At 48.5% G+C, this 26,544-nt stretch overlaps 2 protein-coding genes across 4 annotated transcripts in view; both read left to right on the top strand.

The window, feature by feature from the left end:
* The first annotated feature begins 172 nt into the window (after positions 1-172).
* LOC115619547 (cytochrome b5-like) lies at positions 173-12,604 on the top strand. Its single transcript, XM_030511993.1, has 5 exons — positions 173-426; positions 8,520-8,648; positions 9,219-9,245; positions 11,091-11,122; positions 11,926-12,604. Exons 1-5 carry the CDS (start codon positions 277-279, stop codon positions 12,014-12,016), a joined length of 429 nt encoding a protein of 142 aa, XP_030367853.1. The 5' UTR covers positions 173-276; the 3' UTR covers positions 12,017-12,604.
* A 9,214-nt stretch (positions 12,605-21,818) lies between these two features.
* Positions 21,819-26,544, top strand: part of LOC115619539 (nuclear factor of activated T-cells 5-like) — a 70,133-nt gene continuing 65,407 nt past the window's right edge. For all 3 annotated transcript variants that reach the window (XM_030511976.1, XM_030511975.1, XM_030511977.1), the window contains exon 1: positions 21,819-22,144. In XM_030511976.1, coding sequence (XP_030367836.1) covers positions 22,072-22,144 — 73 coding nt within the window. In that variant the 5' untranslated portion in view covers positions 21,819-22,071. The remainder of the gene's footprint in view (positions 22,145-26,544) is intronic.

Below are 26,544 nucleotides of genomic sequence, written 5' to 3'. Positions count from 1 at the left end.
CGGGGCCGGGGCCGGGGCCGGGGCCGGGCGGAGCGAACCACGCTGCGTGGGGCCACGCGCCTTCCCGCTCTATCGCTCTGCCCGCTCCCCATTGGCCCACGCCCGGCGCCGCGCCCTCCCATTGGCTGCAGCTGGCGCCGGCAGTGGCCCCACCGCCGCGCGCTCCTCATTGGGCTGGGCCGTTAGCTGCAGGGGGTGGGCGGGTGGGTGTCTGTCATCGCTACGGCGGCCGCCCTGAGCCAAACGCCTCGTTCCGCGAAGCTGCCGGGGGCCAGCATGGAGGCCGGGAGGCGCACGGAGGCCGGGGACTGCGCGGGGGCCGGGCCCGTGTTCACGCTGGAGGAGGTGGCGAAGCGGAACTCCAGCCGCGAGGCCTGGCTCGTGATCCACGGGCGCGTCTACGATGTCACCCGCTTCCTGGAGGAGGTGAGGCCGGGCGGGGCCGGGGCACGGCCAGTTCGCTCTGGGGCCGGCGGCGGGTGGGACGGCACCCGGCGGTGCTGAGGCAGGAGAGCGCCGGCGGGAGCGGGGGCAGCCTGGGGAGGGAGTCTGGGGGTGCGGGAGGGGTGACCTGGGGGGCGGAGATCCCGGGGCTGCGGTGCCCGTGGGGCAGCGCTCTGGCCCCGGGCTGTGGGGCCCGGCGCTGGCCGCGGGAGGGTCCCGGGAGCCCTGGCCCCGCAGCGCTGCTCTCGGCCCGGGCGGTTCGTGTGCGCAGGACGGCGCCTGCCCCTGGTCGGAGCGCCTGCCGTAAATGGGAGGGTGACGGCGGGTCATGCTGGCAAAGGGCAGGCGGGCGCAGGGGCTGTGCTTGTGCTCCTTTGAGTCACCTTCTGCTCCCCATGGAGCTGTTGGGACGTGCCTCACGTGCAAGGGGCAGCTCTCCCTGACCCGCGTAGCTTCATTTCTGGCCTTGTAGGGTAAACAGCATCGGGCTGGATCAGTAGTTTAAATTTGACATCTCCAGGGACACCCCACGACTTAAAGGAGAAAGTAACGGTGGTTCAGTAGGTGAGCACCTGCTGCAGCACTGCCCTCCCGCAGGGATCGTGCACGGGAGCTTTGGAGGCGATGCCGTCTCTGCTGCCTGGTCTCCGGTTCTCTTGGCTCTGTGGACAAACATTGCTTCTGGACTCGATGCTTTTGCCTTCTGTTTTTGAGAAGGCTGAGAGTGGTATCGTCAGCACTTGGAGATGAAAACAGAGTGGGAAGAAATGGTAAAAACTTTCAAAGGGGTTTATCCCAGCTTAAAATACCACCAAACCCTTTGTAGCATCTACAGGGTAATGTACAAAAGTTAGTCTGAATTTGCTTTAAAAGCAGAGCAACCCATTGAAAATGCACATGTTGCTACTTGTTGGTTTTGCTTGTCTAAATTAAACTCCGATTTTCCTCCAGGCACATATGATTAAAGCACGTCTGCTATGTGGTCATAATGTATAATGGCAAAGCTACCTAGGTGGGGTGTGGAGGCTTACCAGAGGAGGAGGGAATGATAGCCTGGCTGCTTTTCTGCAGTGGACTGACAGCTGCAGGTAGTGGCTTTCTGGGTAGCTTTTGGTATTTGATTATAAAGTTGGAGACAATCTGTTTTGTTCTTTGGGTCCCGTATTTTAACACTTCATTCAGGATCTGACTTGTGCTTTGAGTCTTGCGCCAACATTTATTTTAAGAGACCCTCTAAAGTATTTCAGTGGCCAAATTAGGGGGCTCTCTTTTACTACAGTGGCTTGAGCTGGCATTTGCCATAGCCAGTTCTGCACCGTTTATAGCTTTTATAACAAAAAAAAAAAAAATCTTCCTTTCGCAGGACTGTAAGTGGATCCTGGCTGCTCTCTCCTTTGCTCACCGGTGTCCACTGTTGGCACTCCAGCACTTTTTACAGAGGCCTCTGTGTCAGGTCCAGGAGCTGAAAGGCAGCTGCTGCTGTAGGGTCTTCGGTACTCAAGAGAGACTTGCGTCCCCCCCGTATGGTGCACAGAAAGGTCTGTGGGATGGTGCCTGGTGGAAGCATGGAGCTTTGGAGCTACAGAGCAGCAGCGGGGTGAAGAATTACCAGCTGATGCTCAGCTGTTGGCTTTACCCGAGAACTCATAGGTCCGTCTGAGGTGAGGGACCGGTTGCACATTTAGTCCCATGCATCTACAAGAAGATGCAAACTGTACTGTAGACAGCTTACCCTTGGGGTGGGGAAGAGAAGACAATCATATGGAGTGTGACTCTAACTCAGGAAGCTCTGAAGTGGTGGAGCTATGTGCAGAATTAAGGTACTCCGATTCCTGTTCCAGGTCAGTTTACAAGACCAAGAGTTTTCCAGATAGTACATGAGGGTTTTTTAAGCAGCTGACTGCTTCCTCTTACATGCACACACACCACCCCACCCCCCCAGTGTTTGGGCTCCCTGGCAGTAGGCCAAACCTGTCATCTGGCATCTCTCAAATTCCTGAGAGGGTGCAGTGGAGTCCAGAGCTGTGAGCCCAGCTCCCTCTGCTGAGCAGGTCAAACTGGCGGGGTGGCGTGTGTGTTCTGAGCAAGGCTTGTTACTTCACTAGTTTTTTAAATCTTGCATGTTTGCCTGCACCTAGAAGTCTAGTACAAGAACCAGGGGACATCACAGAAGCTGGAGCCAGGTCCAGAACAAACAAATGGTGTTTCTTCCTGCAACAGGGAGCAGACCAGTGGGACTCCTTGCCAGAGGTTGTTGTGGATATACGAAGGTTAAGTAGATTATGGGGAAGACTGGGCAAAAATGTGGATAAGCAATTCACTGCCAGTTCCTGAATAACAAAGCACTGTGGGTTTAGGAAGAGCCAAATCAGCTGGAGGCTGGGACAGTACTTGCAGAAACCATATGCCTTGTCTTACACTTGCCTCTGTGTTCCAGTTATGGTTGCTGCTTATTGCTTTTCAGCCTTAAAGGTTAGAAAAATGTTTCTGAGATACTTACCCTGGTGTGAATGATGCTGTGTTTCAGAGCAGGGACACTGCGTGGTAGTCACAGTCTTCATCTCAGCATTCTCTGTGGCATCTGGGACGTGCTCCCTGAGACACCTTCAGTATTATAAATAAGCCCAGAAAAACACTTTCCTTCCCCCCTGCAAGCCAGGTTTAGCAGTGCCCTGAATGTTACCTTTAGACGATATTTCATATTGCCCTTTCCAAGCCCTTTATCCCATTTGTGTCTTTTTCCAACGTGAAAAAGGTCTACTCGGACTAGGGAATGAATAAGGCGACTGTTTTAACTGTGCCAGTGTGGCTGACACAACACTCTGCTATGTACGCCCCTCGCTGGCGTAGTGAGACTTGTAAGTGTAGATCAAGGTCTAATTTATTCACAAAAATGCACTTTATATCTGTTACCCCACTGCAATCAGTCGAGTGACAGGGGAACAATGTGCAGCTGATAGAAACCAGGAATGTTTGTCTTGTTTAAAAGTTAAAGTTGTCTGATAAACTGTTCTGCTTTAGAGCTTTGATTGCTGTAGCTGCAACTACCGGGCTTTCAGTGGGTAGTATTTCCCCTTCATCCTGGGTAGTCACTGAAGCCGTGTCTAACTGTTGCCTTTTCTGGCCTTTGGTCGCAGATTATTTGAACAGGATTGCTGAATATCCACCAGAGCGTTACCTCGGCGTGATTGTGTAATCCTGAAGAAGCCTCACTGCTAAGAGATTGTTGAATTCTGCTTCATGGTCCCTGCAAACTAGGTGTAGCAGGTCAGCCATTAGCTAGCCAACTCACGCTCCATATGTTGTTTGAAGCATAGATCATTTTAAACTTCTGATTCACTTTGTTATTTACTATGTAATAGGAGTAACAATTAAGACACCACAGAGCAAAATTCTGCTGAAGTCTGAGAAGGTGAACAAAACGCAGGCGATGTGCGAAGAAAGCAACTGATATTTCATAGGAGTTTCTGAGAGGCTGCAATCTCTTGTGCTTCAGAAAGCCTGTAAGTGCCTGAAATTATTTGCATTCTGAGATAGCCTGTGGCAGTAGTGTAATTTTCTCTCAAATCGAGGCAGTTGGACCACCAGAATTGCAGTAGTCTAGAAAAGCAAGGGTAGGCTATGGCTAGAGTAAAAAGGGCTGGCTGCTCAGGTCGGAGTGAATGATGAGTGAGGAAGCAGAGGAAGACAGGTCTACCTCCCTGACAGGCTCAGGTCTGGTCTGCTCACACAAACAGCTTCACAATCTGTAGTAGACTTATTTTCACAAGCATTCTAGTGATAGAGGGACATGGTTTATCTCCATTTTTATGCAGGACTAGAAGAGTTTGGAGGTACATGTTTCTTCAGCATATACCATTTTGTCCGTTGCCTGAGTCCACAAGACACAAGCAGCCACCACAGCTCTGCGTCTTGGCATGTGCTGCTGCTTCTGATACCATGAGAAGTGTGGCTAGACATCTATCTGAACTGGTTTCCAAGTGGCAAGAGCCTGGGTTGTGACAACTCTAACCCACATTGGTCAGTTGGTTTCAAATATAATGCTCTTCAAACTGTGTTTCAAAGGAAGGAAATACTCTGCTACCGACAGCTTCTCATTAAAATTATATGGTTCTCACAGAGCGTATCACTTAGATGGAAGTGAAGAGGAGGGACTTATCAGATGGTTGCTTTCACCAGAGAGGCAGCAAGTTTGAATACCCTTCTTTGTCCTTCTGCATTTGAGTCCTGCGTACTCTGGTGTATCTGAAACCAGAACTCTGTGAGGGAGAAGGAGGAATGTCAAACATCTGGTTTTGCTCATGCTGACTTGCTCCAGCTTTGCGGAGATATTTTCAGGGGAACCTGTTCCACATTTTAAAACAAGCTTTGAAGGATGTGTGGCTGATGAACACCATTGGTGTCTAGGTGGCTGCTTGTCCTTGTTTTCTGTCTTGTATCATACTGGCACCTTATTACTGCACAGTGATACTCCTCCTTTCGTGGCTTATTTCTCTAATACTAGGGGCTGGGAATGAAAGCTGCTGCATCCTTCCTCAACCTGATGATCTTGTGTCTTACATGATCCAGCAATCTAATTAGTCGTAGAGCTTAGCGTTGCTTCTGAGCTCATTTGTAGTCTGCAGTGGGTCTGTAGCAGCAGTTGCCAGGCAGACATATGCAGATGGGCACTTGGAGTTTGTGGAAAGGCGGCTGGCTCTCGGCTCTCACCTTCTGCAGCGAGTTTGTGTTGTGCTCTCACAGGCCTTTGCTGCGTGCCTATGGTTCTGACTTGCTGCTGTGTTTTGCTCACTCCATATCCCTTTTAAAGGCTACACAGATAAAGCATCTTCTGAGGTCTCATGAATAAGTACAGCCTTGCTGGCTGAACACTGGAGATAGACTGTGTGAGTTGCTAATTAGGGAGTGAGTCATCCAAGTGCAAACTTTGCCACCTTAAGGGTGTCAGTAACACTTAAAGTGAGCTTGGAGTGAATATGGGGCTCCACAACTCTCTGCTCTGCTGTTCTTCTCTGGACCCGGTTTGGAGAACTCGATTGGAAGATCACACTAAAATGGTGCTTTTGAGAGCACCTCTGGTAGCTGTGAGTGCTGCAGAGCACAAGGACGTCTTGGGTTTCCTCACTCCAAGTCTCCTGACCGTGGCAGGAGCAGGCTGGTCTCCCTTCTGTGCTGCCTGGGCCAGGGCCTCTTAAGCTGGTGATGGCTGTTGTGTTTTCACTTCCAAATGACAGGGTTCTCCTGTAGAACTGTTTTCTTTGCTCAGTAGCATTGGTCATACCCTTCCAGAACTGGTGCTTCAAGACTTAATGTTGCTGTCAATGTGTACTTTATTGTGTGTGCTGAAGGCTCAAGTGACAAGGAGGTTCCAGTTCTACTGCTGTTTTTGAGGAAGACTCCTGAGGACTGGCACTTGGGCCCACCTCTCTTGTTCTTGTTTGCTTTTGTCTGTTTCTTTTCAGAAACAGGTATTTTTCAGCCATTGTTTCCTCTGGAAGTACTTCCCCTTCTCTCCCTTCTCCAACCCCCTCTTTCCTCACCCCGCCCCCCCCAAGTTGCAGCACTTCCAGTTTTCATGTTTTCCTGCAGAAACTGTAGCTTTGAGAAGTTTTGTGGCAGCGTGAATGACTTCCTGTATAAATAGTCTGGGTTTATGTCAGCTCAGGTATGACAAGGTAAGACTTGTCTGGTTGCAGCTGTGGCTGTCTAGACTACGAGTCCTTTCAGAAAGATGATATGCCAAAATGTTCTGAAGTCTTTTTCTTTTGGCTTGGCGATTACAGCCAAGGACAGACGTGCGTGAATAAATAATTCTTTTTTATTGTCATTGTGGATTTAGCAAGCGCGTAGAAAGGCTTCAGACCCAAAGAGGAGTAAACTTTGCCTTTCTCCTTGTCTCTCCTATGTGCAAAGACTCAATGCCACCAAAAGCCAATCAATATCCACTGCATGTTCCCTGTTACTGCAGGTTTTTGTCTGCCCTTTTAGGGTGGATGATGAGGACAGCAAAGGTGTTGTCTTAAAATTCAGTTCTGATATTTTTCCATCTGAAATGAGATTTCTGGTGAGACATCCCCAAGGAGCTTTTCTAAAAGGCTTAAAGTAAATGGCCGGTTTTCATCCCCTAGTTTCTGCAGGTCTTTGCAAGTGTGCTTTATAAAATAGCTGTAAATTGGACAGTTGTTCTGAGTAAGGTGCACAGACAATATACAGCACTCTACCAGCGCAGCCAGGCCCGAGAGTGTGATCTTAGGGGTGCAGAAATGATCTAAAGGGTGGTCTCAGTGCAGCCTGTGTTCCCGTTAACCCGCTTGCCTAAACAGAGACATGCTTCCAGCTCTGTAGCAAGTTCACTCACAGCAACCCCAGCAGATAATAGCTTCCTGTTCTTCCGTAGGGGGGGGTTTCTGCTGGGCTGGTCCCTGGTCTGACTCCCTCTGAGATCAAGTGGGCCTGAGTGTTGTTGATGTGGGAGAAACAGCAGCAAGACCTGTAGCCAGGCATGGAGGGCTTGCGCAGAGTGGAGCCTGATTTTACAGCTAAGGCAATCTAATGCTAACCAAACTGTGTCCTAGGACTCCAGACTTTGCCCTTCATGGCTGCTGAGAAAGAGTCATGTTGATTTTGTTACATACCTGGACAATAAAGGCATTTATTCAGAATAAAGAGCTCAAATAGGAGGATCGCAGGATTTGCTGCAGCAACTCACTGGAGTAAACAGCTGGACTGGTTTTGTGTCCATACTGAGTATGTTTGGTGTGAGGTGTGATAGCCAAGTGGGAATACTTAGACTGTTGGCAGCAAAACCAAACAAACTGAAGGAAGAGGGGCAATGACAACTGTTATGTGTCTGTAGGAAGAAAAAGGATATTGCAGAGAAAAGCAGTTGTTTGTCCTTTGATCTGAAATCTAACATCTCCAGTTCCAGGCTTGTAGCCATTGGGGGCATTTCAGGCAGCAGGGAGTAATTCTCATCTCAACTAGCGTATTCAGTGCTTGTTGCCTGATGCTGTAGAAAACTGGGTTAGTCCCTGTGTGTGCACTCGGAAGCCAGCCTTTATTGGTTTAACTGTATTAGCTGATAGTTTAACTAGTTATTCACACTCACACTGTAAAGACTGCACTTTGCTGGCTTTGTGGTTAGCGCGCCTGTTCCTGGAGTTATGGTTATCGACAGTGCTAGAGAAGAGTCCAACCTATCAAGGAGAATAGAATTGCGCCAGGGTTCTGTGTCAGTTCGTAGCACTTGGTCTGACAGTTATCTGTGACCATCTGCCACCACAGAAATGTCAGCGTCGTTTTGGAGCATCCTGTGGATTTGGTACTTTTGTTTTTATAACTTCTGAATCTGAAATCAGTTTGTGATGTCAAACTGATCATTTTTCATGACACTTTTTTTCTTTCCCTGGTTGTTGAGTGGTTGGTTGTACACTGGATGAATGCAGTATTGTTGGTGCCACACTAGAGTTGTAGCCTCTTATGCCACTAGAAAACATGATGCACTTCTCTGTTCTTTTCCATTCATTTGACTGTAAGCCAAATACTATTATTTTCTGAAGTATCTGAAGAACTAGAATATCCTTTCCTGGTGCCTGTGAAGGCAGTGTTGTCTTGTGCTTCACTAGCAGCTGAGTTGCCTCAGGACAGTTCTTGAGAAAATCATGCAGGAGAGTCTCCTCTGCAAGCAGGGGAGTCTGATTTACGCAGCTGAGCCCATGAAGACCTACATGAGCATATCCTTTCTTCTGTATTATTTTCTTGCCCAAATCCATTATGGAATCACAGAAGGGGTAGCTTGGCTGTGGGGGAAAAAGCTGTGCTCTCTGTGTACACTGGGGATTTGCCTCTTTGGAAGGATTTTTATTATGGAAGGTATTTTCCAGGCTGTGCAGCATACGTCGTTCTCTGTGAATTCCTGAAGGAGAGGTTGGACAATTGAATCTTTGGAAGATTTTCTTGATGATGCTGGTTTGAGGCATCCGTGATGAATGGAAGAAAGGAAAGCAGGCAGGCAAAGGTACTCCTGTACCTTTTTTGCATCTAGCCCTTTGCTCACCTGAAGTCTTCTCTTCCAGCATCCAGGTGGAGAAGAGGTTTTGCTCGAACAAGCTGGTAGAGATGCCACGGAGAGCTTCGAAGATGTTGGGCATTCCTCAGATGCCAGGGAAATGCTCAAGCAGTACTACATAGGGGAGATCCACCCGGTAAGGACCAGCTGGCTGTCACAGCCTCTTTCAAATACAGGATGGGACTGTGTGAAACTGTGATTCTCCTTTGTGTAACCCATTGAACACATCCACTAAGATGTGTCTTGTGAAATAAGTCAGTAGTTCAGGGTTTGGGGCAGTCTCTATGTTGTCCAGGATTTCTGTTGAGGAAAAAGGATCTCTGTTGAGGAAACAAAACTAAACTAGTCTTCTTTTCTCACCATTTAAAACAGATTTCTCACTACAATTAAATCAAGGCCACTTAAAGAATGTAATCTAATTGGTTTCCTCGTTTAGTGGTGGTACCATAACTTCGCCTTGCCTTGTAATTTAGAGGAGTTCAAGAGGGTGAGAGATCACATGGGCATGGCACAAACACCAGCTTCCTGCCTGCTGCAACGACTGTGCCTTTGGGTGCTGAAGGAATGACTCCTTTGAAACCCGAGTCCAGGCAATTGCCCCTTTGATGAGAACTGTGTACCGAACAATTCCCTCGTAAAGACTGCAGGTTTCTCTTGAAGTCAGTGCTTATCTTTTTCTTCTTTTTTTTTTTTTTCCCCTTGACAGCACGATCGTAAAAAAGAAGGTTCCAAGGTAAGCTATTAGTATTTTACTTTTCTGTTTTAATTTAATGCTGTGGAAATGATGCTCACAGAATGAAACAAAGAAGTTGTCACGCACCTTTTTTATATGTTATTTTTTTTTCCTGTGGAGCTTGTGGCTTTCTGTTTAAACAAGCTAAAGTAATGAATAAATCTTCCAAGCAAATTATACGTTTGTTTTTGTTCTGAAGCTCAGCAGTCACCTTGGTGTGAAAATGGAAGGGTTTTTTGTGCCCTCTCTACCCTGACATCAGCAATGTTATTTCCACACCTTGAGCCACAGACTCGTTTTTGCATCACTTGCTATGTCCTGACCACTGAACTGTTGGTGGTGTTACATTCAAGCCAGGAGACAAGCACAGCCACTGTGGGGTTGGCTGTAAAACAAGAATTCTCTGTTAACTGCCCTGGTAATCACTGGTGTTGCTTAAAACTCAGGTACTCCTGGATTAGAACAGGGCACAGTGTTGCAAAAATGCCTTGAAATGGATGGGGAGGGGGAAATGGTAATAAATAGAATTCCGTAGGAGAGGTAAACATGTGCCTTGCAGCTGGCTTCTCTTCTTGCTTGGCTTGAAGGCTTGGACCAGGCGCAGTGTTGCCTTCAACAACACTTTCATTAGCTGCTGCTTAAAGCAGGGCAACTTGCAGGGTAGCAGGAACCAAGAGGGAAACTGTCAACAGAGGGAGCAGTGGCTGAAGGCCTTGGGAGTGTTTGCTTGCTGTAGTCATAGAATAATTCAGGCTGTATGAAGCCTACACTTAGTTATAACATGGGACTGCATAATTATGCATATATTCACCTTAAAATTTGTTTCGTTTAACTCTGTTTCATAAGCAGGATCATAAATGTGTCTAGAAATGAGTAGCAATCTGAGTAGCTCCCTTGGGTATGAGTTAAATAATTTTTCTCTTCTGAAGAGAAAGTCCAGTGAGTTATGTACTGCTAAGGCGTTTCTCCAGTGTACAACATCTGTTTTAAAAGCAGGCCCAAGTATAACTTAAAAACGGCAGCAAGAGGTAGAAGTCAGTAATGTGAAAATAAATAGGGGGGAGCAACAAACAAATAAAAAGCTCTACATGTATATTCTTGGGATGCAGCTCAAGAGTTGGCTCCCCACAGGTAAGTGTCGATGTATAGCAGCCACTGAATGTATTATAGCAAAAGAGCAAGCACTAAGGCTCTCAGGAAATGGAGGTAATTCTGTTCAGGATGGGCAGGAAAGGTGATTTTTGGTTGGTAGTTATTGATTAAAGTGGAGAGCAGCAACCGCCATTGAGACTGTAGAGGTGACGAAGGCCCAAGTGAGAATAGCAGCTGACTGGAAGGAGGATTTAAATTCTCAAGAGTTCTATGAAAGGAGGAGTGTGAAAGTTTGGAAACAGGCTGTGTGCGAGGGAAGAGCTGATGAGAACATTGTGGTTGTATGCTTCAGTGGTCAGGGAGCAGGACGGCAAATGGGAATGTGGGCAGGGGTTTGGAGAGGGCATCACACTGAAGGGATCGTCTTGTATCTAAGTACAGGTCATCGTCCCTAGTGTTTAAAAGGAACAGGCTGCTTGCAAGGTAATGAGCAAGACCTTTTATTGTGAGGGTGCAAGTTCCAGTGCGAAGTTGGTGACTGGGTGGGAGGGATTGGATTGATGGAAAGAATGTAGAGGGGAGGACAATGGCAAACAGCCCCAGAAACATACGTGCTTGTGACAGAGGGTGGTCGGGAGAGGAGGGAAGGGTTATTTTTACTCTGTGTTTGTAATCACATGTTCAGTCTTGTAGTCTCATAAGCACGTTTAATGTTTTCTTTTTCCCCTGCTAACTCCCTGTTTCTTCCTTCAGAATCCAAGTATGACATCCTCAGGCCAATCAAGGTATAGTATCCTCTCAAAATAAGAGTAAGAAATCAAGGGGTTAGGACTCTCCCTTTGTAAAACTGCATTATTAACTGTAATGGGTAGGAAAAAAACCTTTGGATATTAGTGCATTGTAGTCCCTCTGCACTATAGGGATTATTTGGGTGGGCACTGCAGGCCACGGGGTGACACAACACAGTGATGTGCATGTTTTTGGAGGCTCTTCACCATGACCAGCCCTGTTTTGTTGAAAATCCTTAGAGCCAGAACAGGGCCTTAGCCTTTCATAGCTGATGCAGAATCTTTTAGCTGAGGGGGCTGATGAAGGTGATCCTGTGGCCTCTGGTTTATGAGTGAGGAAGATTTATTGTGGGATGGCTGTAGCAATTTCCATCCTTGAGTCAACTCAGCTGTTTGCATAGCACAAATTACAGTCTGGCTTATTTAAGGAAAAACAAAACAAAACAAACCAACAACAAAAAACCCCAAATTGGTTTCTGTATGTGCCAGGCTGGAAGCTTCAACAATTCAGCTGCTGTTTTCTAAGGCACCAAGCCCCCTTGCAGGCGTAGGGGCCCCTCACAGGGGCTGGGCTGAGCACTGAGCATGGGGACAGCCAGTGCTGCCCGCCCCTGAGAGCCACGGCCCCTTTGGCTGGTCTGTTAGCTGATGGGAGACGGGTTCCTAGAGTTCCCTGGGAGAAAACAGACATGTAATAAGTGATGAACATCTTGAATGAATTATTAACTTGCTGTTTTCTTCTGTTTTATGTGTGTGTGTGTTTTGGTTTGTTGTGCATTTGGTTTTTATTCTCCCTATAGTTTCTGGTCAACATGGCTAATCCCAGTCTTCGGAGCACTGGTCTTAGGTTTAATGTATCGCTATTACATGTCGGATGGGAGAACCTCTTGAACTGACCTTGCTGGGACCTCAGAAAGCCTGAAGAGGAGGGTGTGAGAGAGAATGCACACATGCAACACATGGAGTTCTGCTCCTCTTAACCTTTTTCCTGCCTTGCTTTTAGCTTTGTCTGTCAAGTGATGTTGAGATCCATGGGACCAAGCTAATCCCACCCTATCCTAACTCTGGGAGCTGCTGTACTTTCCTCCTGTGGTGGCAGGGCAAGTGCAGCTTCCTGGTATTCTCTCATCTGTGTGTGGTCTCCTCGTGTGTGCGTGCTTGTGCGCTCTCTCTCGTGCTCTCTCTTGGTCTCTGAAGTAAACCACAGACAACATTTTTATTTCAATGCCTTTTTGTTAAGCCAGACGACATGAGACAGCTGCCAGTGAGCCTGTGGATTGCCTCAGTCCTTCACATAGCATCGTCAGACATAAACTGCAAGTTGTCCAGAAGAGATGGCCGGAGATCCGGTTCCACAGTACCTATCCCAGTGCATGCAGGCAACACTTAACTGGAGCAGCAGGAAGTCGTTAGCTTTGCTAGCTCTTTCTGTACGTGTCGTTTTTAACGGTTGAACAAATACAAGTATTTTAAAAGCAATTCTGTTCATTTTGTAATATTTGTACTTGTCCCTTTTAAAATGTATATTCTGTGAAACCATTTACACCTTTGAAGCCTGGTTTGTTTGGGTGCTTTTGTGCTGCGTGTGGCAGTGCCAGAAATGGGAACTGACATGTGGCTGCTCAAAATGCAGATTTTTCCCTTTCTCCCTGAGGTCTTGATCCAGCACATGTATTGGAAGCAAAACTCATTATTACTGTGAATGTGCACCAGATGGGGGGTGTGGGGGGGGAATACAAATCCGGTCTTTTCTCCCTAAATGAAAAGGGAAAAGAAATGCATTTGGGATTTGTGCATAATGCTGGTTTTGTCTTGGAATAGAGGAGGATATTTCTCTCTTCTGTTTTTGTGTGTGATGTAGTTGGCCTCTAACAGTGCAGAGACAATATAAAGTACGCTTTGTGCATTGAGCCACAAATCTTTCCAGCGCTTCCAGCATGTTGGTCTGTGGCTCCAGGAACTGCTAAATAAAGGGAACTCGTGTCCTGGTGTCTGATATCCTTCAGTGGAGCTGTACAACGCTGCTCTGACACAAAGGTTACAGCAAAGCTGATCATCTCTTTGAATTGCTGCAAAAAGGGATGCAATCTATTGGGGTCCTGTTTGCGAAAACCTCCTGGAGGTTGTGGCTTCCTCTTCCATGAAACTACTTTGTGCCCCTGAAGGTCGTGCAGAAGAATTTATGGATCTGGGATTACACTCTGCCTGTTTAAAACAAAAGGCAAAGGAGCTGCTTGGTCCCTGGGAATGGAGAGCTCTGCTGGGGCTGACTTAGTCCCTCTGTTCCTCCTTCCTGGGGCATGGCAGTTGCTGCCAGCAGCAGCTTGGCTTTTGGTGCTCACTCTGAGCAGAGGAGCAGTCCCTGTAGAGGTCTGTCTTCCCATGGGACTTTTTCCACTGCCATCGATTGTTTTGTCTCTTACAGTGAATTATCTGGCCAGAGAAACCCGCACTGCTGCAGTGGGTCTTGGATATCCTACTGCAAGTCCCTTGTTGGGCCTGGGCTGCTTCCATGGTTTAGCCTGTGTTTATTCTGCCCTAACTAAGCGTAGCAAAAGAGTGTAAATCTGAGCCAAGGAAAATCCCATAGGAAGGACCTGGGACATTCTGTTTAGCTACATGATAAATGATAAAGTTGACAGGCCACAGAGTCATATGTTAACATAGGTCTTAAACTTGGCAATGGGTCAGTCATTGTAAGTTTATGGAAAATAGATCTTATAATCTGAAATGATATTTTTATATTCCAGACCACTGTTGGCAATACTGCCTGTCAATTTCTATCTCTTGCAGAGCCTCTCTGTTGGTTGTGCTTCTGTCAGCAGATTAACTGCCTGGGGGAGACCTTCAGTCTTGTTCCAGGGCTTCTCAGAGCTCTTCAGAGTCTTGCCCAATGCCTTGTGGAAACCCAAGCAGCCTTTGCCAAACAGCTGTCCCTTTTCTGCACACGCACCAGTTCTCTGTTTGTGCATCTTGAGGAGCTTGAGCTGTGTTTACAGAACCCAAGCCTTCCCTCTTCTCCATCAGTTACAAGCTTAGAACAGCATCAGTATGCCCAGCACAGACATGTGTTTTACTGGTCCGTAGTCCTGCAGATCCTCCCTGCAGCTCTCTGCCCGTGGGCTGGTTTGAAGGGCAGCATGTACATGATGGAGGCAGACTGGTGTGAGCCTGGTGCTCTCCTGACGCTGAGCTCCCCTGCCCGGGGCTCCCTCCAGCAAGGCTGTGGGCCCAGCCTGCCTCCTCTCATCCCTTTCTCCTCTGGCTCGCTGAATGATGGGTCCTACAGGTGTAGAACTGCTCAGATGACAAGGGAGGCATTAACAAAGCTTGTTTACCCGTTTTACTGAGGATTAAAAAAGACAATTCCAAATCTTTGTCCTTACACTGAACTTCTTGCGCAGCAAACATTGGTTGCCAGATTCCCTGCACAATGCAGGCACTGTCTCAGCTTTCAGCCTGCGAGAAAACTCCCTGTGTGGAATTAAAGCTGGGTGTGTGTGTGTGTTTTGCTTCCTTCAGGTGCTCTGGAGCAGGAGTAGAGTGAAGAACTGTAAACAAGAGCACGGAGGCAACTTTCACTGTTCATGTAACCGTGTTACCAGCAGAACTGTGCTGGTCTCTTCTCCCTCTCCACAAACCCAAATTCCTTGACAAAGCAGAATGTAACTGTTGATTGGATCGATGGTTTGCAGAGGATGGGTAGGCGGTCTGAGCATGTTCCTGGTTTTGCTGAAATTAGCTGATAAAGGGAAGGAGTAGCAGGGGAATGGGATGTGGAGCTTTCTGTGCTGCCAAGGTTGGAGCTGGGAGCCGTGGGCTGGGGCTGGCTGGGCACTGCTCTGTTCTGAGATGGGAGCCCCCACAAAATGCTGCTGCTTCTACCCAGATTAGTAAGAGTCAGAGAGCTACAGGGAACAAACTCCTGCCCTGGGTCATGCTTTGTGTGGAGCCAGATGCTTGCCCTGCTGCCACCAGGCCATGGAAGACTTGGTGCCTCCTGATGCAGCCGACTTGTGTTTGCCCATCACAGCTGCTGCTCTGGGAGGCAATGCTGGGGATGCTGTGGAGGCATTATCCTGGGATTGAATGGGAAGACCCATTTCTTCAATGGGTTTTAAGTAGCTCCTCTTTTTTCTCTTTTTAAAACCGTTACAAGCCTGCCAAATATTCAGGAAACCACCAAATCACACAAACACACTCCTTGTCCCTAAAATCGAACCTTGCCCAGCCATCAGCCACACAGTCTAGGATCCCAGTCATCCCATTCCCCGTCTCCAGCATGGAGTGCAGAGGTGCTGGTGTCTCATGGCAGCAGTGACCTGACATCTCCCAGCTGCCCCGTACCTCCGTTATGAGGGTGACGTTGACACCAGCGTCACATGCCCCACGGTGTCTCTTCTCCAGGGACACCGCCAACAGAAATTACTATAAAACAAGTTTCCTGCCAACTTCAGCAGCTCTAATGAGTCAGGAAGCAGTAATCCGGGAATAGGGGAACTGTTGACAGAGCCTAATTATTTTATGACAGTCTTTCTAAACCAGTTAGAAAATAAAACACCTACATAGGCTTCAAAATTGGAAATGGGGTTAGCAGTACTACGCATGTACCTGCTAATTTATCCCCACAATCCTGGTTTAGGCTCCTTCCCCTTCACACCTGCTGCTCTCTGACTGCTTCTGCAGGCAGAGGAACTTCGTTACAAAAAGAGAAAATACCTTAATTACACAGAACACATAACTTTTAATGGGCAGTCTCCTGTTTTGGTGTCTGGCAGTTAATTCGTTAGGACTTGTATTTTAGTTACATGTATTCCATATATTATTGCAAAAAGCATTGCCACATTTCACAGACATGTGAGCAAGAACAGACTTGTTGAGGTGTTGTCTTGGCCGTGTCCCCAGCCACGTGCTGCTGCTCCTTAGTTCATTCATGCTTTGGGGATCAGCAGTTCCCAGATTCCACAGACAGAATCCCAACTGGAGCCCATCTTCTTCTAAATCTCTGCTGCAGAAACTGGAAAAACTCATGATAGCTGCATACCACCCCCAGCTGCAATCTCTCCTGCTCCTAAACAGGGCACATATTTCCTTTACTGTGTTATTTCAACTTCCACTGTTTGTGTAACTTCCACAGTTCGGATCCTGCTCACTGTTTCCACCACAGGTTGGAGTTTGCCCTTTCGGGACATTAAGGGTTTTGCCCATCAGCCAAACTGACATTTGAAAAGGATCTACAGAGCTCGTATAAAGAATCCCCCAGCAAACCAGCCCGGACCTGGCACTGAAACTCTATGTCTATCCAAAGCAAGAGGCACAAAATGTTCAAAAATCATAGTGGTAAAGAAAAATGCATAAGCAGCTCAGTGGTCATTCATCTATAACCTCCTTTAGTATTACAATTAACCTCCCCAGCTTCCAGTTTTACTTGTGATCAAGACCTATAGCCCAGCACCAACAACGGGGTTGGAGGAGTTGGTTCCATGCTGACTTTTGGGGTCTGGTACCACAGAGCTATGCTGTGCCACCCTCATGAGCAGCTGGACTGAATCCTTCCTACACTGTCCCTTAATTTTCCTGGTCAGGGAATACAAGCCAGGTTTAATTTGCTGTCAACACAGTGGGATATGAAGTGTGTGACCTGGGGCTGGTGAGAACACCCAGAAGAAAGATTTAACTGAACATTGTAGTTGCATTTGTAGCTTAAACCTCACCCAGATCTTGGGCAAAGCAAGGGAGGTTGGAGGCTAAGGTCCTGACTGAGAGTCATTAGAAAGGATAACGCTCTCTATTCCCTTGCTTTATCAGGTTCAGCACGTTCACCTGAATGTTTTCTCTGCCTTGGGAAGCGTAAGCAGCTTTTATTTCCCTGGGTAATTAGTACCAGATCTCCACTGAAGGGTATCAGACATCAGCGACTGTTTGGTGCTGGGCTTCTGCAAGCAGCCCAGAAGCTCCCCTGTGATTCAGCGAAAGGGCATGTCCACAAGAAGTAAAAAACTAAGTAAAACAAATCACGTAGGTCCTCGCTGCTGCTATCCACCAGCAATCAGAGACAGGGCACAATTAATGTGCTACTTCATGGCATCCCCGGCCCAGCACAGTCAAGGCCCTTTGTGCCACAGGATCCTCTGCCGTGGGCTCCAGCTGCTGCCTGCTGCATTGGTGAGACCCTTCACTGGTGCACCCAGAGTAGGAGCCACTGGAATTTTGTTTTTCATGTATTTCCGTCATACACCATTCAGGATAAGCATTTGTCTTAAGGTTTGTCGAAGGCGTGGGAGTGGGTCACTCCACGGGCTGGATGGGTGTTTCAGCAGCTCTGCTTAATGAAACATCTTTTATTGCCTTCAATAAATCTGTGTCCCGGGTCAGTGTGTTAACACTGCGTATGTGCAACGTCCTGAACACACTCCTGGGCTCTGGCTGGTGAGGTCTTTCCCTTCACCCGCTTGTGCCTCATCTTTTTATTTCTCTGCCCCTTTCAACATATCTTGTAACTCAAGCTGGATTTCAAAACTGTGCAGTCCTACCCTCCATGACAGCACCTCTGCTGTGTGCTCCACATGGATTTTTTACGTGCTGGGGTCCATGGGAGGAGTTTATGGCTTCAACTGGATTCCAGTAAACCTTGTACTTGTGTTTTGCTGACCTGTCTTGCAGCAGTTATTTCCCTGAGTCCCACTGCTAGGCACTGCTCCATGCTGCACTCTGGACTAATTGTATTTAGTCATTAGAATTCTAATTATACAGGACTGCACTCTCCTCCCAAAGAGCACATTATCTATTTCTTCAATTTTGGCCTTTGCCCATCGCCTCCCCCCCTCCAGTGCCTCTCCTCCCATTTCAGGTGCGCAGTCAGTCCTGGGGACTCGGGAGGGAGCTCTGCCTGCCAGTGGCATTCCCAGCACTCCGTGTCGTCATCAGGCATGAAAGACCAGGATAATGCCTTGATACCTGGAGGACACTGTGCTCTGGACACAAATGCAGCTTGCTTTGGTTGGCCAGAGGCAATTAGCTTGTACCTTGAACATGAAGAGAATGTTCTCGTGCCACCTGCGACTGTCCTGGCAATTAAACCAGCCACCAGCTGTGGGGTGACGTGTCCCTGCTGCAGTAAGAATCTTTCACAGTCGCGTAGCTGCTGCTGCTGTGCCAGTAGCATCTGGGCTTTTGGCACCGACTAGTCTGGCTGGCCAGCAATGAATTCCTCTGCCCCACAGAGCCAGGGGAGCTACCTGCTCCATCCCAGACTGCTCCGTCTCTTGTCGCTCCCCTCTCAGAACTAAGAAGTGTTTTTCTTCTTTGCCACAAACCATCTGTTAGTAGCACCATCTCAGAAAGCCTTTTTTTCCATCATTACTTAGACAGGAGGTGATCATAGCACAGTTTGACATTTTTTATCCTGGATGCTTCCCAAATGGTGTGATTTTGTACTGCCAGTGTAGGAGTAGCTCACTCTCTTCTCAAGGCATTCCTCCCTCGCCGGGTAGGGCAACTCTCGACAGGCACAGGAGTTCATCGGCCCTTCCAGGGCTGGCAGGTACATGATTGCAAAGGAGGGATCTTTCCTTTCAGCTCTTCTGAATATGACCACTCCACAACCTTTTTTTTTGCCCCTCTCTAAAGTTCCCACCATTAAAAATAATTGCCAGTTGTTCAGTAAATTTATCATCAAATCCTTTTAATTTCCCAGTCATATAATCTGAGCCTGTCAGTTTGCGCAGTGTGTATTCAGCCCTCCTCTTTCCTCCTACACACTGTGACAGCTCTACAAGGCCCCTGTGCTGTTCAGCTAAATAATGCCTTTAGACTTGGGCTTTAAAATTATTTCTTGGATTTATAGCTGGTGTTTTACCCGATTTCAGTCACTTAGCATTGCTCCATTTGGGAAATTGCTTTGCTGGTTTTCATATTCTTAGGTAGCCTAACATTGAGGTGGGCTGTGGTCCTGCAGCAACGCTGAGCTGTGTTGAACTGAGCTGAGCTGAGCTGGGTGTGCTGCCCTGAGCAAGTGCCACCTCTCCGCTGCACAACTGGCCCTGTGCTGGCACTAGCGCTGAGCAGGACGGACTCCAGCTGCGAAACTGATCCCACTGCAAAACAACCTCACCAAACCCCCCCCAACATTACCTTTAGACAGCTTCAGCAGGCAGCAGTGATCCTGCTGCCTGCAATTTCTGGCTATTTCCTATTTCCTGTGCACAGGAATGAACCAATGTCTTTTCAGGACAACAATCAATTGGTGACAGCTAAATGCAGCCTGTGAGTGCCGTGGGTGATACACAACACTTAATGCACCCCTCATCCTCCACTAAGGACCCCCAACATCCCCACATCAGCTGTTCCTCCTCCTTTACAAAGCAGAGTGCTGCCCACACCAGCTTCCATGGCCTCATTCTCAGGGTCTCAGCTGCTTTTGGACATGACACGTACCACCTCTTCACCCTTATGGACAGCTCATATCACATACAGTTTCTTATCAGCTATGAGACCATGAAACTGTCCATGAAATGCCTTCAGCTGGGATTCCAGATCTGCGTCACATTGCTTCCCTTTGCTCCCTTAACAAAAGTATGTTTTTCCTCTGGTAACATTTCCAGAATCAGCCCCCAAAAACCTGCTACCTGGATGCTCCTCATCTTTCAGTGACAGAATTTTTTGCCAAAATTAAGAACTATGCCACGCAGAACTTCGCAGTGGCACATCACCCTCTGAAAGTCAGTAACCCCTCCTTGCCACTGCCATAGCTTCAGAAAGCAGACAGCCACAAGGAAATGTTACTTGTCAGCTGATATCAGAGTGATTACAGGAAAACCCTTAGGAAGATTTTGCCTTGGGAGGATACTTGTGCCTGTCTTGAAGCAAATGAACAATGTCCTCACACGATGCCATCTGCCTGCTCCACTGGAGATGAGAAGGCTCCGGAGAGACCTTAGAGCAGCTCCAGTGCCTAAAGGGGCTACAAGAAACCTGGAGAGGGGCTTTGGACAAGGGCCTGTAGGGACAGGACAAGGGGAATGGCTTTAACCTGCCAGAGGGGAGATTGAGATGAGCTCTGAGGCACAAGCTCTTCCCTGTGAGGGTGCTGAGGCGCTGGCACAGACTTTTCCCAGAGAAGCTGTGGCTGCCCCATCCCTGGCAGTGTTCAAGGCCAGGTTGGACACAGGGGCTTGGAGCAACCTGCTCTAGTGGAAGGTGTCCCTGCCCCTGGCAGGGAGTTGGAGCTGGAGGAGCTTTAAGGATCCTCCAACCCAAACCAGTCTGATTCTGTGATTCTATGATGGGGTAGGGTAAATGGTGACAGAAAAGAATGTTAGATTCTAGATACAAACAAGCCTGCGGACAGTGCTGAAATCTGCAGACGTACTCCACAGCCCTTTCAAAACACCATAACCAGGGAGGCTGCCCCACGGTGACTTACCGACTGGCGGGCAGCCTGTGGTTGATGGTGTTCATGAAACCCTCCCATGTGCCGCAGCCTGGGCCGGTGAGTGCAGTGAGCTTCTGGAAGCTGCCGAGTGCTTCTGGAGCGTGACTCTGCCAGGATCTGGGAGCACATTGGCTGCCGGGGACTGCAGCCAACCTTCTGGTGACAGTCCCTGCGGGGAAACCGGACCCTTTGTGGAGCCCAAGGCATGCATCAGCTGTTCACAGCTCCTTCACCTCCATTCTTCACAGCTTAAGCATTGCCCGGCTCACAGGCAGGCCCTCTCACCTTCCAATCCCTTCCCCACCTCCAAAGCGCACTTTTATCACCTTGGAAAAATAACTTAAATCTGTGTTAAATCTGTGTGGGTGACCTTTCCCAGCCTCCCTGTCCTTCTCACACCTTTGTCAGCAGGGACAGGGGCTCCCAAACTCCCTCACCCTTTGTGTTTAGTACTTCTGTTCTCTGGATTACCCATGTCTGGGGTACTGGTTTTCTCAAGCTGTATGCCACTGCTTTTCACTTAATTGAAATCCACTGTCAACACTCTTCCCGTATTTTTTACAAGGGCCTGTAGGGACAGGACAAGGGGAATGGCTTTAACCTGCCAGAGGGGAGATTGAGATGAGCTCTGAGGCAGAAGCTCTTCCCTGTGAGGGTGCTGAGGCGCTGGCACAGACTTTTCCCAGAGAAGCTGTGGCTGCCCCATCCCTGGCAGTGTTCAAGGCCAGGTTGGACACAGGGGCTTGGAGCAACCTGCTCTAATGGAAGGTGTCCCTGCCCGTGGCAGGGGCTTGGAACTGGATGAGCTTTAAGGTCCCTTCAACCCAAACCGTTCTATGAGTCTGTGGTTCTACGATGCCCATTCTGCTTGCTTTGAAACATCCGCTTCTTTACCTGGACGACGCAGAGCGGTTTGCCTGGATCCCGGCCCCGCTCCCCTCAGCGCTCCCTCACGGGCCGCCGCCCCCCCCCCCTTCTAGACGGTTCCTCGCCCCCCGCCGCCACCGCGCCGGCTCTTCCGCCTAGCGACCCCCACCCTCCGCCCCGCATGCGCAGTGCGACACTGGCGGCGGTGGTGGGGGGCGCGCAGCCGCGGGCTCCTCTGCGCAGGCGCGCGGGGCCCGCCTCGTGGGCTGTTCCGTCTTCGCACCGCCGCCCGCCGGGACGCATGCGCGGGCGGGCAGCGCCGGTGTTCCCTGCGCGCGTCCCCCTCCCGCCGGCGGCGGCGCAGGCGCAGAGCGGCACCGGAGGAGGCGGTCGGGCGCGTTCCGTTGGCAGCGGCCGGTTCCTGTCAGCGGCGGCGGGTGGCGGTGCCCGGTCCCGACAGCGAGCGGAGCCCCCCGGCCTGGCCCGACCCGGCCCGATTCGCGGCCCCGACGTGCGGAGCGCCGCGCTCTCGCCTGCCGGTGTCTCCCCTCCCCACCCCGGGGCGGCGGAGGCAGCAGCGCCCCCCTCCCGGCCCGGCCCCCTCCTCCCACCGCCCCCCTCGCCCCTGCCGGGCCGCGGAGCTGCGATGCCCTCGGACTTCATCTCTCTGCTCAGCGCCGACCTCGACCTCGAGTCCCCCAAGTCCCTCTACTCCAAGGGTGAGTGTGGCACCGGGCCGGGAGGCGGGGCCGCGGGGGGGGGGGGCACCGTGCCCGCGCCGTTAACCGCCGTTAACGGCTGGTCCTGCCTCCGGGTCCGCGCGTCGGGCCGCTCCCCCTCCCCACCTCCCCCCGCCCTTCTCCTGGCGCCGCCGGGGAGCTTCGCCCGCCCCGACCTCCCCCCCCGCCCAGCCGGCGTGCGGGCCGCGCCGGGATGCTCGGCCGAGGGGCCCCGCCGCCCGCGCCGGGGCCGAGCCCGGCTCCCCCGGCCGCATTCCTGGCTCGGCCGCGGCGGCCTCAAGAATGTGTCCCGACAGGTTCCTGCGCTCGGGGCCCGGCGGCGGCCCCCGCGGGAGCGGCGCCGCGGCGGGGGGCTCCCCCCCCCGCTCCTTCCCTCCCTCCGTCCCCGCTCCCTGCCTCTCCGCCGTTGCCGGCCGGGAGCGCGGCCGCGGCCCCGCTCGCCGCCCGCTTGGCCTCGCCGTTTGGCGGCGCATCCGCAGGGATGCGGCGGGGGCCCGGCGCTGCCCCGGTGGGGGTTGGGGGGGGGGCAGCCGCTTCGGCCTGGAGCTGCGAGCGCGAAGTAACGGGGCGCGGGCGGCTCCAGGCTTCCCGAAATTCTCGTGAGGGGGCTTCGGCCTCGGAGCGACCCTGAACGCTCTGATTTGGGTTAGAAACTGGCCAGGGAACCCGAAAGCAGAGGGCTGGTTTTCAGCCCGGTGGTGGGTACCGGTAGCGGGGGGCTTGGAGCATCCCTGGCTGTTAACTCATGGAGCGGGTGTAAAACGGCATCGCTGCGGCATGGGAAGCGGAGCCCAAGGGGGAACGTGGGGAATGTTAGAAGTAAACGAACAGAACGCCTATTTTCATAGATTTTGTGTTTTGAGAAGTGCACGCTAACCGAGGGTGTGTATGTTCAGAGAAATGCTACATGCCACGCAAGTTCTTACCTCGCCTTTGCTTATTTAAGGCTTAAGTAACTAAAAGTAGTTTGCTGAGCACATCTGTCCAGAGCACAGCTGGTGGGGAGCAGCTCTGGGGGGGTATGACAGATGAAATGGACAGTCTTTTATTACCCTGAAGAGTTCTATATTGTTATGGGAAAGGTTAAACGTTTAAAGAATTTCTGGGGCTAACTGCAGTGTGCACGTAACTCAGAGTTGTGTGTCATTGGTGGTGAAGCTATAAGAAATAAAAGGACTTTAACCAAATCAGAGCACACCTTTAAAGCTCTCAAAGTGCTCTAGGTCATTGTCTTGCTGTTTAGAGATCTTAAAGTTAGCACCAATGTGTAATAGTCTATAAATTTTGTTTAAGATGTTCCTGCAGGGGTTTAAGGCTCTCCTGTTCTCTAACACATGTGTATTCCAATTGGTTTCAGTCCTAGTGAGGGTAGCAGAAGGGAAAAGAGTATTTTGAAACAGAGCAGCTACATTAAAAACATCGAGGTGATAAATCCCCTTCAAAGTGACCATTTATTGTATCGGATATTTGAGAAGTGTGCAGTGTTAATTTGTAAAACCTTTGGAATAAAAAGGTTCCATGTTCAAGGACTTGTGCTTAACTGAGCAGAGCTTTTGAACAATTTGATCTTAACTATGATTTTTCCAACTTCTTTTATATTTATATTTAAAGGTTGAGATCCTTTTCCTACCTGAAACAGACACTCAGACTGATTGATCAAGAGCGTATTTTTAATTCCAGTGGTGTTGATGCAGGTTCAGAGCTAGAAAAGGTCTAGAGAGGGGTGTTTGATCCATTCTCTATCTCTTTCTTGAGGAATGTTCAGGAGAGGCCATAATGAGCTGTTTGATCCAAACAAGATGGCACATGATAGAGGTGTCTGGAGCAGTGATGGTTGTTAAGAGATTAAAGCAAGGTTAGCTCGTCATGTTTTGTCATAATAAAAGATGAAGGAGATGTTAAGTTGAAATACAGTTTAATTAAAATTTAGAGCCACTGAATACACTTTTCCAAGGCGAATAATAAAGCGATCCTCTCTTTGTTGTGAGCTATATTAGTATGATTTCTAGCTGGATTTAGGAAAAGTGGTTAGTGTTATCTGGTTAATCAGAACACACTTCAGTGTGCTTTTGTTTTTTTTTCCCCTCAATATATATGGATAAACTTAACCTGTGGACAAATGTTCTGTATCAGAATATGAATACAGCGATGAGATAAAGGGAAAGGTCTGAACACAGTGAGAAAGCCACAAATATGCATTTGTGATGAGGGTGTGTTAGGAGCATGTAGTTTCTCATAACTGCTCTCCTTTTAGAAATGCAGCTACCCCGCAGTTTGGAATCCATCTCGCAGATTGAATTGGGGCCAGTAACTTCTCCTCTGAATTGCATTCCTGTGTGTGCGTCGGGATGGTTGCGGTTTAGTGATACCAGTCTTGTAAGTTTGTCAGTGATTATCCCTGTGGTGGTCTGGAAATGCAGAGATCATGAAAGCAAGAGACTGGGGTGGTCCCGGACTAACTTGGGTTTCTAACATACAAACTTCAGTTAAAGTGGAAGAGTCTTAGTGTACTGATTAAAACAGACTTGCCTATTCTTAAAAGTGAAGTTCTATTTGAAACCCCAGTGAATCACGATGCAGCTTATGCTAATGCAATTTTCAATAGTACAGTTTGTCCAGTTCTCTGGAGAGATTGAGTTATGTTATCAGTTGGTCCCCATGCTGTGTGTTAAAGTTTTGGCTTGTGTGGCCATCTCGGTTAAGATTTTTGTTTTCATATTCCTCTAAAAATGTTAAGCAAAACTAAAAGCACTCAAACCTAAGGTGATACAGCAATACAGCCAAAGGGAGAGTCGTAAATTTAAAATTTGAGTTATTTCTTTTCATTTATGTGTGGCTTGGGAAAGGGAATATTTTTCTTTGAGTATCTAAATACTTTATCTTCCAGTTTTCAGTCTTGTAGTGTGGTTTCATGGGCGGTTCCAGCCCGTATGAATTCCCTCTTGCTGAGTTCAAGCAGTCTTGTCCCCTGTCTGTTCCTTACTGCTCTGTGCATGCCAACTCTTGTGGCCATGTAGAGGGCTGGGCCGGGGAACTCGTCATATTAAAATGAAATCTGCTCTTCCCCTATTCCTTCTCAACAACAATAAAAAGGAAAAAGGGAAGAGAAATGTTGATTTTTAACCAGGTGAGTATCCTTGTCATGTTTGCTGTGGGTCTTTGTGAATGGCTTGTGCTGACTCAAGGAAAGGACATGTGGAAACTAGCAGTGGGGAAGGGTGGGACTGCTTTCAGCAGCAGTGCCAGCTTATATTGGCTTAAAATGATAGTGAAACCATACTTAAAGTTGCAGGCTTCTGGAATATGACTGGTTATAGCTGCTAGAAATAAAATAAATAGGAAGTCTTGATTCCAAGGCTGGTTGCTGAAGCTTGTCCCCATGGCTCCTGACAAACTGACTTCTGCTAAGGACTAAAACCTGTCTTTTTATTTTTAATCAGGATTTTTTTTTTTTTTTTAAATATACCCTTTGTAACCATTGCATAAGTATGATATCTCCTAACAAGAAAATAGACATATACAGAAATGTATGCATTTTTGAATGCTGAAAATCTTTAGAATGTAATGGGTTTAATTCCCATCTTTACGTAACATACTGTCCTATTTGAAATAAAACAACCCAAATGTGCATACAAGTTAGTAATGTAGTAAAAAAATCACTAGAGCATAAAACCTAAAACCTTGAGGCTAGTTCTGTGGTTGAATATCATATGCACCATTCAGATATAGCGTAGTTAGCTATTAATTGTCAACAGCCAGAGCTGAGAAACTGTGATTAAAGCAGTTCATCAAGGTACTAAAGCCAAATTGATTAAATGTGTGATTAATTTAGCAAATACATTCATTTTGAGCAATTACAAAGTAACGTGTCTATTAATAAAGTTGCATTTTTGAACTGCAGCAAGTGCAACCAGAACTTTTTATTCATCATCTCCCCCCTCTGATTTTTCTTTACACAGCTGAGTAACTGTAAAACTGTGAGACTTTCTGGAACTTGGAAGCATCAAGAAAAATGTTTGTAGTCTCCTAAATAACTCTTTTGCCCTAAAAATGTCATATAGTCAAAACTCAATTTTCCTCCATGCTTAAATGTTACATGACAGTAATCTACTTGTACCAACAATTCTTAGGAAATACAACACGTGGTTTAGGGTGACTTTTTTTTTCTTTTTCCTACCAGAACTTTTTTCTTTCCATGATCCAAGGGATAACTCTGGTAATTATCAAAGAGGAATAGAACAGATGCTTTATAAAAACAGAAAGAACCTGCTTTTAGTTTTGAACTTTAGACTAGTACTAGCAATTTTTAGGAATAGAAATGATACTTAGCTTCTTTTTATAATAATACTTAGCTGCTTTCTGTAGCTTGCAGAAGGTGT

Source organism: Strigops habroptila, chromosome Z (genome assembly GCF_004027225.2).
Source record: "Strigops habroptila isolate Jane chromosome Z, bStrHab1.2.pri, whole genome shotgun sequence".
Lineage (NCBI taxonomy): Eukaryota > Metazoa > Chordata > Aves > Psittaciformes > Psittacidae > Strigops > Strigops habroptila.
Note: the sequence above shows the minus strand (reverse complement) of the source record. Positions and strands in the feature narration are given on the sequence as shown.

Coding starts and splice junctions, on each gene's coding strand:
- LOC115619547 (XM_030511993.1), top strand. CDS start 277: ATGGAGGCCGGGAGGCGCACGGAGGCCGGGGACTGCGCGGGGGCCGGG. Junction 427..8,519: donor TCACCCGCTTCCTGGAGGAG/GTGAGGCCGGGC, acceptor CTTCTCTTCCAG/CATCCAGGTGGAGAAGAGGT. Junction 9,246..11,090: donor GTAAAAAAGAAGGTTCCAAG/GTAAGCTATTAG, acceptor TTCTTCCTTCAG/AATCCAAGTATGACATCCTC.